Source organism: Strigops habroptila, chromosome 4 (assembly GCF_004027225.2).
Source record: "Strigops habroptila isolate Jane chromosome 4, bStrHab1.2.pri, whole genome shotgun sequence".
Taxonomy (NCBI): Eukaryota; Metazoa; Chordata; class Aves; order Psittaciformes; family Psittacidae; genus Strigops; species Strigops habroptila.
The window spans coordinates 8,506,688-8,518,794 of record NC_046358.1 but is presented as its reverse complement, the minus strand read 5'-3'; the positions used below and the strand labels follow the sequence as shown (position 1 = coordinate 8,518,794).

Sequence of the window (12,107 nt, the reverse complement as noted above, 5' to 3'; positions counted from 1 at the left end):
CATTAGATTAGACCCATTTTTTAAATTTAGAAGCCTTGCATGTTGAGATTTTATTGGTTTTCACCTAATGTACTCTACACTGAAGCCTCCTTCAAAATACGACTTTTTTTCCTATTATTCCCAGTTTGCTTATCCATAAATGTTTCTTTCACAGATCTACACTGGATGCTATGATGGCAGTGTCAGAGCTGTGAGGCTTAATCTGATGCAGAATTATCGTTGCTGGGTAATAAGCCTTCCTTTGTTATAGTTTTTAGACTAATTTTCTGGGGAAGGTCACTACTCAGTCTTGCATAGCTTGACCTTTAATTTATTATAGTTCAATAATATTTTTAAATGTATATGTACTTTTAAAATGGAAGTATATATCTCTAGTTCCCTTTTTCACGGTCTGTAGTATAGGTGTATGCTTTGGGGCAAATTGATAGTAGCATCTTAAATTATTTTTCATTCTGGCAACTTTAAAGATAGTGACCTGTAACTGTTTAAAACCAAAAACTTCAGCTGAGTGACATAGAAAAGCTGATTTACTCTGCTAAATGAGTTTAATTAAATTCCCAATGTCTCTGTCTCGGGTAAGCTTAAATCATGTAAAGGTTTAGTTCCTGTCTTCCTCCTGCCATTTTTGCTGATGGTCTAGGTTTGGCTAGAGGCAGGAAGAATCTCTCTAAAGCTGTAATTAATGGAATAGAGACTATTCATTTAAGTAGAGAATGGAAATGGAATAAGAAGATTAAAAAGTTACAGGAGATGGCATGTGTGTAAACAGTCTTGGTAGAATATTGTGAGGTTGCAAGAAAAGCATTAGCTAAAATTCTTCTTTCCTGACTTATTCTGGTGTGTTTTTTCAACCAGTGGCATGGATGTTCACTGATCTTTGGAGTTGTGGACCATCTGAAACAACACTTGCTAACTGACCACACCAACCCAAATTTTCAGACCCTAAAATGTCGTTGGAAGAACTGTGATGCTTTCTTTACTTCCAGGAAAGGTTCCAAGCAGGTACGTGGTTGAATTCACATGGTTGTATTTGGCAGTATAAAGTACTTTACATCACCGCAATTGTGGGACTTCATCCTCTTTCTCTTAAAAAGAGTTAAATTCTTCTAGTCTTGACAGGCTTAACTGCATACAGTTACAGTCATACAAGGCGAATAGGGTTCAAGTCAAGCTGTGGCAGATGAAGAGTGCAACCAAGTGTGGTAACTTGAGATATGGCTGGTATAAAACAGCTTGATCATAAAATATTACATGGAAACGGTAAAATTCTTGAAATATTGAAAGAAATTCTGATAAATGTAAGTTAAAATTAAGTTCTTGCAGGAAGAATTTAAGTTGAATGAACATCTTTTAACTGGCTTCTGGTTCTTTTCTAGGATGCTGTAGGACACATTGAAAGACATGCTGAGGATGACAGCAGGATTGACTCATGAAGCTTTTCACCTCCCACATTGGGAAGTAATTTTATATGTCAGAACTATTCCAAATAACATCAATTTCTTACTCCAGTCTTTCGTTTTTCTTTTCCCATTTGGAGTGCAAAAATGGAGTGGGGCTGAAATGCCTTGTTACAGAGGCTGCAGGTCATGTTACACTCTGTAGAAATAAGGCTGGTCAATTAAGACTTGGCCCAAATGGAAGATTCTTGCAAGTTTTTAATTCATTGACAGATAAGAATATTCCCTCCTCTTGTCTGCTCTGGGTTTTTGTTGTTTGTTTTTCCTTTTTGTTTTTGTTTGCTTTTGGGTTTTTTTAAGCAGCATAGTCTGAGTGTCCTTGAGAAATCCAGAAGGGTGTTGAGAACTTAGATTACAATAGGTTCTGATGTTTGCGAAATCAGCTTGAAGCCTGTTATGTTTCTCAGGTATGTCTGGTTTTATGTTGTATCCAATTTTTTTAGCTGATTTTAACAAAATTCTGCAAACTAGAGTATCACAGATTGTAACAGTGTAACCTGAATACCCAGTGTACATTTTTAGTTCATAAAAAGAAAAGGTATTTTATGGAGAACTGGAATAAGTAATTTTTTTTAATGTTAATTGTAACTTATTTTTTATTCCTTGTGTAAAAATTGCTGTAACTGGCACAATATATATACAATGACAAACTGCCCTAAATGCTGTACCTCCTTTTATTTATTTGGAGGAAAACACTTATTTCTTGAGAAGTATGCCAGTAGCAGCAAACCAGCCAGAACAGTGGCTGTGCTCATGTGGTTTGCAGTCTTTGTCTTTTTAAATATAGGTCCTTATGTACAGGAAAAGTAAGTGGTGTCAGCTTTTGTTTTAGCTAAATACCAGCATAACCACTGCTATCTTGATACAGCACCATAATTGGATTCCTGATTTTATTTGGAATCTTAGTGACTGAGCTTTGCAGTCCCATTTCTCATGATGTAGCAAACTTCAGAGAAATGCAAAGGCACTGCCTGTCTAACTGCATCCACTTAGGTTGTGTTTTGTTTCTGTTGTGAACTGGCTTAATTGGCTTGGGCTGTATGAAGTTCACAAAAACTCAACTGGAAAGAATGGAGCAGGATTTTAAAGGATTTAAAAGTCTACAGTTCTCAAGCAGAAGCTGAGGATAAAAAATGCATACATACCACATGATAAAGTCTTGTTTCTACTAATGCAGAGAAGCCAGTGCAGAGGTGAAGACTCTTTCTACTTGTAAGGATTCTTCTGCGGGCATCCCTTGGGATGGAAAACTTCACCCAGTTAATTCTGTGAAATGTACTTCTTGCATTTGTGACCCTCTCTCCCATAATGACACTAATTTAGCAAAGAGCTCTTTTAAACAATGAGGCTAATCTAGCAAGGAGCTTTGTGTTCACTTTTGCCTAACTTACTGCTCAGGATAAAAAGAAAAAAAAAAAGCAAGGTTGCCTTAAACTGTAACAGAAGGTAAAGACAGCCCAGTGTCAAAACTGAGCTGCTCACAAATGATGCTTTTCAAACAAATTGAGCCTACTGTTTTTACTAGGCAACTCTTTGACCACTACTTCAACGCTTGGTATGCCAAAACAGGCCACGTAAGTTTTATAGCCTCATTCTTTGCCTACAGAGAAGCCTTTTTAGGCCAAGAAACTGATTGAGGAAAGCCCATGCATGTTCCACTACCATCAAATCAAGGAACTTCAGGGCCTTCTCTGAAGCAAACTATTTTTTGTTGTTGTAGTGGACAAGTATCATTTCTCTTTAGTTGCTTGACATTGATGATTTTTTTTTAGTGAGAGACAAGAATAAAATAGGAATGAGGGGCAGTAGCATCCTATTTCAAAGACATAGGAGTCTCTGAGGTTCCAATGCTTCTGTGGTGATTTGTTTGGGATTTTTATTAAGCTGTTTGTGGACAGGCAAAATCCCTGATATGTGGCTCAGCCCCCGGGCTGTTTTGAGGGTGGTTTTATTTTGGTTTTTGGGGTGTGTGTTTGTGCTTTTGATTTATTTTTAATTTTTTTTTCTTTCTGTAGTCTGTGGATGAAGTGGTTCAAGAGAGAATCAGATTCAGGGAAATCTGAGCAGTGTCAATGTTTTCTGATGCAGGCTGTATTGCTCTAAAGTCTTGAGGGTATTTGCGGTTTTTTTTCATGACCTAAGAGCAGAAGACTGCATGATACTTAAACCATTTCCAAAATTATTGATATTCAAGAGTAGTTGTGGGGGTTTTTTTGAACCTCAATAAGGGAGCATGTAAAAGCGTGGCATAAACAATTTGAACGTCTGAAGCTGTCCTTCATGGACTGTGCTTGAAGTGAAGGTGTGTGTCCTGAGGACAAGCATTCTGAAAAATAGTGTGTGAGAGTAGATTTTGTTACTTCTTCCTTGTGACTCTTCACATTCTTTCAGCTGTTTTCAGGAGTGTATGAAGATCTTTCTCACTAGATGTTGCAGTGAACAGTTATTACACTGTATTTGCATTCCTGATTGCTTGTTGAGTTTATCTTTTCTAGTTGGTGGAAGCAGACTTCCTTTTCTTGTAGTCTACGATACTTCTTTATCTGGCCTTGAAAACAGTCCTTCTGAAAAGTCTGGGCTTACGAAATCCAGCTTTAGCAGTGACGCTTTTTGCTGCTTCGTAGGTCATTTCAGATATATTGTAAGAATCTTAAAGTGGATAAGAGGCAGGAATAGCAGAGCTGCATGAGTGTTTGTAGAATTTTGCTTTATGAATTAAGAACAATCTTTAAAATGGCTCAGGGGGTTAGAGGAAAATGCTGTGCTGCTTTCTTCTGGGGATATCATTTGCTATGAAGTTGTTGTACAGCTGTGGAAATCCCCAAGCTTCTCTGGAGTTCTGTGGGCAGGTTTCCTATTTGTTCAGCTGGAATTTGGTTCAGCTTTTGCTATTGACAATTTGCTTCTTCTGGAGGCAGTTGTAGAAGAGAGATGCCAAACTAATGTATCGGCTTGGTAGCCATTAGTGGCATCCTCTCCACTCTTGGAGCTTAGGGTTTTGACTGCTGATATACCTCTGGTTGAAGAGTTCTGCATGAAAAGCAGTACTGCACCTCTGAAGCCTGTTTCAGGACTATTTTTGTTTTCAGTTTGTTTTTTATGCAAGTAAAAAGTTGTGGGTGGAAGAGTGAGTAGAGTGAAGGTTTATTTTGTGGTTAGCTGTGTTTATCTTATTAGTCAAATATTAAATAAGGAGCTCTGGACTCGCTATATGGCTGACTCCATATGGCAGGCCCTTTTGGGGGGCAAGGCACCATATTCCTCTTAGCAGGATTGATATTGTGTCTATTAAGATATGAGCCTCCCTGGCGGACAGAAAGTGCTCAGAGGCATTGCATGATTTTATGATGCAAAGAATGGGCCAGGCACTACTGAAACCAGTTACATCATTCTCCAAAAGCCTGGGAACTTGTGCCATAGCATACCAAGCCCTGCCTGAGCTCCAAAAGGAGGGTGTGAGTAGCATAAAATGATCACTGGAAGTTCACATGTTCTGCAAAGCTTAACCTTCCCCAGCCCAACAGACTCGCATGTATTGAATAAGATAATGATGGGATTGGTCAATATTTGTTTCTCCTTTCTCCTTCAAATGATAGGGAAAAATAACAGCTAATTGGCAGTGCAAAACACTCTATGGCCTATTTATTGCTGCTGCCTCTGTATGTGGAAGGGGACACAGGGAAAACTGCTGCATCTGTTGGTACAAAGATGCATTAAATATCTCAGCTTCTGCTTGCCTTGTGTCACTTACATGTGGATTGCAGACTTTAAACATATTGGCACATGAGCTGCCTTCTGCAAAATAGCAAGGGTTTGGCTGTGCAGTGTGTTTGAAGTAGTGCAGTTCTTAGTGCACATTTCAAACTGTATAACATAGGTAAACGATAACTGAAAACTCACAGTAAACTGCAGGTTCCCAGAAACAAAATGTGTTGTTGAGAAAATATTTTCCCCTTCTTTTGAGTTAAAACACAGGTACAGATGAATTTTGGTTTTCAGGCTTGTAGGGTACAATCATTCAAACAGTCTAAGTTGTCCAGAGTTGCAGAATATGTGAGGGAGGATAAGGAAAAGGTTTCAGCTACTGTTTGTAAAATATTTAATTGTGAAAGAGCAAACGGTGTAGGTATATATTCTGTTATAAACACCTGGCAGCTTCTCAAATTTCATTTTGCTGTAACTGTTGAACGGTCTTTTTGAAGAATGGAAGTGGAATAAAGCAACATGATTGTGTATGTAATAATTTAAGCTGTGTAGAACATGTGCACAGATTGACCATGGGTTTCTTCTCTCGCTTTGGTACAAAGCTGTGAGCATAATAATGAAATTTTACACAGCAAAAGAAGAAAAAAAGAAGATAAAAAATAAAAAATAAAAATTAAAAAAATAAAAGTTCTTTATATTGTTACGGTTTGTCAGTCTCATTCTTCCTTGTTTTGAATAGAATGATTCTTCAACAGCATTCAGTAGAGGTTTACTTTGTTCTGGACTTTTTTCCTTTTTTAAGAGGGCTGGATGAATTCAGACAGGCCACTTGGAAGCTCCAGCACTGGCAGCAGTGTTGCAAGTTTTGCTTCATGATCCTTGCGAAGGGAAGTTCTCTAGAGCTGCTGGTAGTTCACATGTCACAACTTTAAGGACCAGTTTTGAGTTGACAATAAAAAAATCTTGATTCTGATCTTTTGACTGATAGATTTTGTTTATTCTCTGAAGATCCCAGCTAAGCACCTCTCTGCCATTTTCTTTTTTGTATGGAATAGGTTAGTGAAGATAACAGGGCTGGAACCCAGGGTTCTCAGTGTTCCAGTCATCTTAGAAATGTGATTTGGATTAAAACAAAAGTTGAACTTAAAGGAAAATAACTCTTCTTTAGATTTTCTCACTCTTTTGGAGTAAGTTACAGTGCAGGACAACATTAAGAACTTTTTAGTCAAAATGTTTTCTTAGTGACCTTTCAGTTAAATGTGCTGCTTACCAGAACAACTTCAAATGGATGCTACAATTTGTTTTTACAATTTTGCTTTACAATAGTGGATTGCATTGTTCCTTTTCCACACTAGAGAACTAAGCAGAAGGTTCTCCTGCCAGAGTCTGGTCTTTTCACACCTTTTCTTGCCCATTTCATTTTTCCTTCCATTTTTACATTGATCAACGATTGGCCAGTTCTGAAAGCCTGTCATCCTTAAAGCTGGTAACTAGGGAGCCTCTCAATTATAGTGTTTTTTTAAGCTTTCAAGGAGCAAACTGGCACGTGTTTGAGATACTAAGCTGATTTCACGTTTGACATAAAACTCCAAAAGCTGGTGTATATTCAGGAGAATGATGGAAAAGTGCTCAGTGTTTTACCCTCCTCTTTTCTTTCAAACCAAAACCAAAAAAAACCAACCCTGAAGATTAGGCCAAAATCCGGTTGATTTTATTTTTGGTTCAATTAAATGGACTGTACTTAGATATTCTAATAATCTTCCCGTAGTGTCTGATTCCTCTTACAATAAAGAAATACATAATGCTGTTGGGCAATAGGACTTTAAGGGCAGAGGGAGGAGGTGTGTTTGCGTAGATACATAAATTTGCATCTATACAAGTTTGTCTTGAAGGTGGAACAACTTTGTCAATGTTACAGAGACTGCGGTTACAATAAAAACTATTTAAAGTCTTTACTATGAGGTACTAAAAATGAGAGTAAATGGCTCAATTCTGATACTTTTACGAAGGCACTAGACCAAGCTGTACGCGGGTACTGCAGTCCCTTCCATGTTTCTAGCACAGCAGAGAACCAACCAGTGCAGCCACATCTCTAACAACCAACATAAGTGCTTGGGATTCATAATAATGTAATCTAGCACAATCACATGTGAAGTGTTCAGTCACCATTATGACGATGCTGACATGATAGTATCAAAAGCAGGACAAAGAGTTAATGACTAATTACAAGGTGGCAGTAAACACCTCTGACTTTCACAATTCAGCTACAGTCCCAATTTTGCCTGATTTGAGGGAAGACTTTTCCAGTTGTCAGCATAAGCAGAGTAACGATGCATGCTCCATGACTTTACTATGCAGAAAAACCTTGGTTCAGTCATCAGTAAACTAATCCTCATTGCCCAAAGGAAAATGTCAGGAAGTTATAAAAGTGGTTACAGAATACGTGCACTGGTCTGCCTACTGCAGTATGCTTGTCCCTTTTTTCCAGGGCTTCTTTCCATGCGCTCTTTATCTTGCGAAGCACATGATAAGGAAATGCTCTTGTTCATACTTGGGGATGAATGGAGCTAGTTACTCAAAACAGAAGTCTTGAGTGTGATCTTGATGAAGGTGGCCCCTGGCTCCACTGTTACGCATACATCGTGAGCTGCAGCCACTGAAAGAAGAGTTAGAATTGAAGATAGAAGACATGCTGGTATCCCTCAACAAATTTTGGAAGGCAGCGGCTTGCTGACACTTAGTATGGAGCACAGTAGCAGTGGGGAAGTTTGTCTTAGGCTTCTTGCTCCTATTTCTGCTTCCCTTGGAAAACTTGATGGGTTTTTTATGATCTCCCTAGCAGAAGATGCGCTTTTAAGTTCAAACTTCCTAAGTCGTCTTAATTAGATTTTAAAAAGGTAAAGAACTAACATTATCAGTTAGTGCCATATCAATATGTTTGATTCAAATTGCCTCATAAAATAAGAAGATTTGAGAGGTTTTTTGAAGCACTTTAAAGGTTGTCGTGGTTTGAGCCCAGCCGGTAACTCAGAACCACACAGCCGCTCGCTCACTCCCCCCCTTCCTCCCCCCGCTCCCGGAGGGATGGGGAGGAGAATGGGAAGAATGTAACTCCCACGGGTTGAGATAAGAGCAGTCCCGCAACTAAGGTATAACACAAAACCACTACTGCTACCATCAATGATAATAACGATTAGTGAAATAACAAGGGGAGAGGATACAATTGCTCACCACCCGCCGACCGATACCCAGCCTGACCCGAGCAGTGATCTGGGCCTTCCGGGTAACTCCCCCCGGTTTATATACTGGGCATGACGTGCTGTGGTATGGAATACCCCTTTGGCTAGTTTGGGTCAGGTGTCCTGTCTCTGCTTCCTCCCGGCTTCCCCTCCTCCCTGGCAAAGCATGGGACTGAGAAAGTCCTTGGTTGGAATAAACACTACTTAGCAACAACTAAAAACATCAGTGTTATCAGCGTTGTTCCCAGGCTGAAAGTTAAAAAACACAGCACTGCACCAGCTACTAAGAAGGAGAAAAATGACTGCTATAGCTGAACCCAGGACAAGGTGTATGAAGTGCCATGTCCTTCAGCACCAACTGGAATCTTACAGAGCAGCTGTTGCTGGCACATCATGGGTGTTTTCCAGGTAAAATTGGTAGCAAAATTTTGGGGAGGTTTTGTAACCTCTTACCAATTGGATGACAATTTCAGACCAACTCTCACAGGTTCCCTTGAGAACATGTGCAGTGAATAATAAGATTAAAATTTAGTATTACTAAATATTAACACTGTGTTACAGTGTCAGAAATACTGGTATAAAGCAGTTTACCTCCAGCACGTTGAGCTTAATGATGCCATCTCCATCTTTATCAAAGGCGTGGAATGCCCCTAAAGCAAGGAAACAAAAATATACAGAGTAGATTAAATAATCGTGTGCATAAAGATGATCCTAGCTAGCAAACCCAATTATGCTCTTGGGTCGTGCAAACTTGTGCAGGTATTTACTTAGTGGTCAGCAAGTTTATCTATTTGCTGTGTTTTTCCTTAACTAATACAAGAAGAAACGCAGTGGTTTCTTTTGGGTTTGAATGAGATGGGTGTCCTATTTTAGATTCCCTAAGCACATATCTCTAATTATTAATACCATATCCAGGCAGCAGTGCTTTAAACATGCTTTGTTTTCAGTACGACTGCGTTCTGGGGGTGAGGAGGGGAGGCAGCGCGGTCAAACCAGGGCAGCCACTCACTGAACATGGCATCCAGGCGCACGAAGCAGCAGATGAAGCTGTCGAAGTCGATGTTCATGTTCTTGTCGGCGTAGCGCATGGTGATGATGTCGTAGAGCTGGTTGTTCAGCCGAAACCCTGCAGAGGAGCAGAGAGCACAGCTAGGACAGGGGATGTGCTGGTGCTGGTCAGGCCTCCACAGTGGTTTGGCCATAGGCACTTCCCAGCCCAGATGAGGCTCAGGCTGTATCCATTACATAAAATGAGGTATAAGGAGCTTCCCTGTGTCCAGCTGCTTTCTTAAAACAGGAGTAACACTTGGAAATTACAATCTGGGAGGGCTGATAGCACATGAGTTACATCACGCTGTGAGTATGAAGAGAGGCCTACACCAAAGAGTGCAGCTTAGCTGGGTCTGGTAAGAGCAAAACAACAAAAACTGGTGACAGAAATGTAGGAGGAAGTTGCTGTGAAAACATAATTACACAATAGTCAAAAAATAGATGAGGAGGTAACTCCTTGCTGTGGTGTTACTGAGCCATGGCACTGACTGCTGCAGCTTCATAAGGATCTGACATGATTTGGTACTGCTGGTTGTTGGCTATATGAAAGGTCATGCGCAGCCTACAGGCTGTAAGACTGAGAAATTGTATTATTATTAATATTAGAAATTGTATTGTATTAGTATTATTATTGTAAAATGTGTTTTAAAGCCAGGACAGGAGGTATTTAAATTTCTTTTTTTGACATTGACAACTTTCCTGGTGAGAATGGAAACCTGGAAAATAAAAATGACCTGAATTTCTTCTGCGGCAGGAGCTCAAACCCAGGTACAGTTTTGTGCTTAGCAGAGGATCAAATCACTCATGTTTTGTGAAGTACAAGATAGCCATTTGTTTCTGTGCCTTGATGAACTGGTAACTGATGTGCCAAAATACTACTGAAGGTGAAGTGTTACTAAATCATTCCATCTAGGTTTATAGTGATACTACAGATTTTATGTTTAAAGAAGTCATCTTGCTCCCTTAGAGAGCTGGTAAAGATATTTGCCGGGGGAGGTCTACTGTCCAGGGGAAGAAGCACACCAGTGTGTTTGAGACAAGAAGCAAGTCAAAAGCCTCTCTTTGAAGGATGAATTTCATTAACTCCAAGTTTTGCAAACATACTTTCTTCTCACTGCATAGCTAGAAGAGGAGACTGAGGCCACAGTGGCTTAGTGCCTGAGAAACACGAGCAGGACTCCAGAAGTGTCCATCTGATTGCCTCTGATGCAAACTGGACGCTGGCCTGCTCCACCTCAGTTTCAGTGCCTGTACACATGGATTGAAGGTTTTCCAGTTCTTTGTTTGTTACTTACACAAACATACAGAATCCACAGCTTAAATAAGAGCAAATGTCTTCATCCCTCCCTGGTCCCTTGAACAGCAGGACCGCAAGTGGGAGATCCTTAAGACAACGGACCATCATTCATTAGAAAGTTTAAAAAGCTGAAGAGATCTATTTGGCTGGCAAGACATGGATATTTGAGAAGCTCTGTTGGGGAAAAACCTCAATTTTTTAATGTCTCCAAGGTCTGTCTTTAAAAGCACTGTGTTCCTAATCTCACCCTGTGATACATCAAACAAAATAAGGTTTCTTCAGCTGCTGGGCACTGGGGGAAGTACCTGCGTCATTGACTGCATTGCGCATCTCGTAGCTGTTAATGGTTCCTGAGTGATCCGTGTCATAACGCTTGAATATTTTCTGGAAAAGGAAAAACAATAAATACACACACACAAAAAAAAGCTTGTACTTGAAGTACAACAGGAAAATGTTGTACTTCAACATTCTTTTGAATGTACTCACTGGTGGGATGTGGGATATGGGATGTGTGCCTTGGGCACTTGAGGCTTTGCCGTTTGCCTTACGCTGCTGCAGCTGGGCAGCCTGGGTTGATAGGACAGAGCTCCTCTCAGTCAGAAAGTAAAATAATTTAGATCCATGCTGTGAGAAGCAAAAAGCTCTCCCCAAGAGATTCTCCTTGTTTGACTCAAGTTTAGTCTGTTAATACTCTCTCTTGATTGTCCTAATTAAGCTATTTGTGAGGCCTGATTCTAGTTCCCATCATCCTCTTTCTCCAATTTGTATGCCTCTGAGCTAGTCTCATGAGGGTAGTTCTTACATGAGTACTGGAGCGTCAGGCTATTTGCTTTGGTTGTGAGTAGGATGAGGAGAGGCTTTTCTTTTTATAAGCAGTTTTTTCTTTTTATTGCAGATTTTTAAGCTTTTCTTTTTGCTGTAATATATGTAGGGAGTTCTGGTTTTCCTACACAACCTTTTACACTGTAGAAGCTGTGAAGAACAGCACTGCGGATACCAGCAATACCTGCCAGCTTTTAATCTTGTCCCAGAGATGTCGAAACTCATCAAAGTTTATTCTCCCTGAGCCGTCTGTCTGTGATGCAAACATTCAGGTAAAAAAAACCTCACAATATTTTCAAGAGAAAATTAATTGATTCTGTAACTACTGGTGAAGGGATGAATGTGAAACTGAGTTCAGGATTTCCTCAGCATTAAAAGCTGGCTGAGCTGTGCAGTAAAATATTTGTTTTGGTTATTTTGTGTCCAGCTTGGTCCTGGAACTATTATAAAGGGCATGAGCAGGATGTTTTAGTGGGCTCTTTTCAAGTACCTCCAAATGTGAAGCTTACCTGATGTTTTTTAAGACAACTGAGGTTT

General features: G+C 39.8%; 2 protein-coding genes across 12 annotated transcripts in view; one reads left to right on the top strand and one right to left on the bottom strand.

Annotated features, from left to right (window-relative positions):
- The window catches only part of ZNF106 (zinc finger protein 106), a 45,087-nt gene extending 40,315 nt beyond the window's left edge, over positions 1 to 4,772 (top strand). For all 7 annotated transcript variants that reach the window (XM_030482466.1, XM_030482467.1, XM_030482464.1 and 4 more), the window contains 3 exons: positions 155 to 226; positions 856 to 1,002; positions 1,377 to 4,772. In XM_030482466.1, the coding sequence (XP_030338326.1) occupies positions 155 to 226; positions 856 to 1,002; positions 1,377 to 1,433 (276 nt within the window). In that variant the 3' untranslated portion in view covers positions 1,434 to 4,772. The remainder of the gene's footprint in view (positions 1 to 154; positions 227 to 855; positions 1,003 to 1,376) is intronic.
- The window catches only part of CAPN3 (calpain 3), a 35,679-nt gene continuing 26,181 nt past the window's right edge, over positions 2,610 to 12,107 (bottom strand). For all 5 annotated transcript variants that reach the window (XM_030482484.1, XM_030482486.1, XM_030482485.1 and 2 more), the window contains 5 exons: positions 11,755 to 11,823; positions 11,054 to 11,132; positions 9,411 to 9,527; positions 8,993 to 9,051; positions 2,610 to 7,818 (listed from right to left, as the gene is read on the bottom strand). In XM_030482484.1, coding sequence (XP_030338344.1) covers positions 7,792 to 7,818; positions 8,993 to 9,051; positions 9,411 to 9,527; positions 11,054 to 11,132; positions 11,755 to 11,823 — 351 coding nt within the window. In that variant the 3' untranslated portion in view covers positions 2,610 to 7,791. The remainder of the gene's footprint in view (positions 7,819 to 8,992; positions 9,052 to 9,410; positions 9,528 to 11,053; positions 11,133 to 11,754; positions 11,824 to 12,107) is intronic.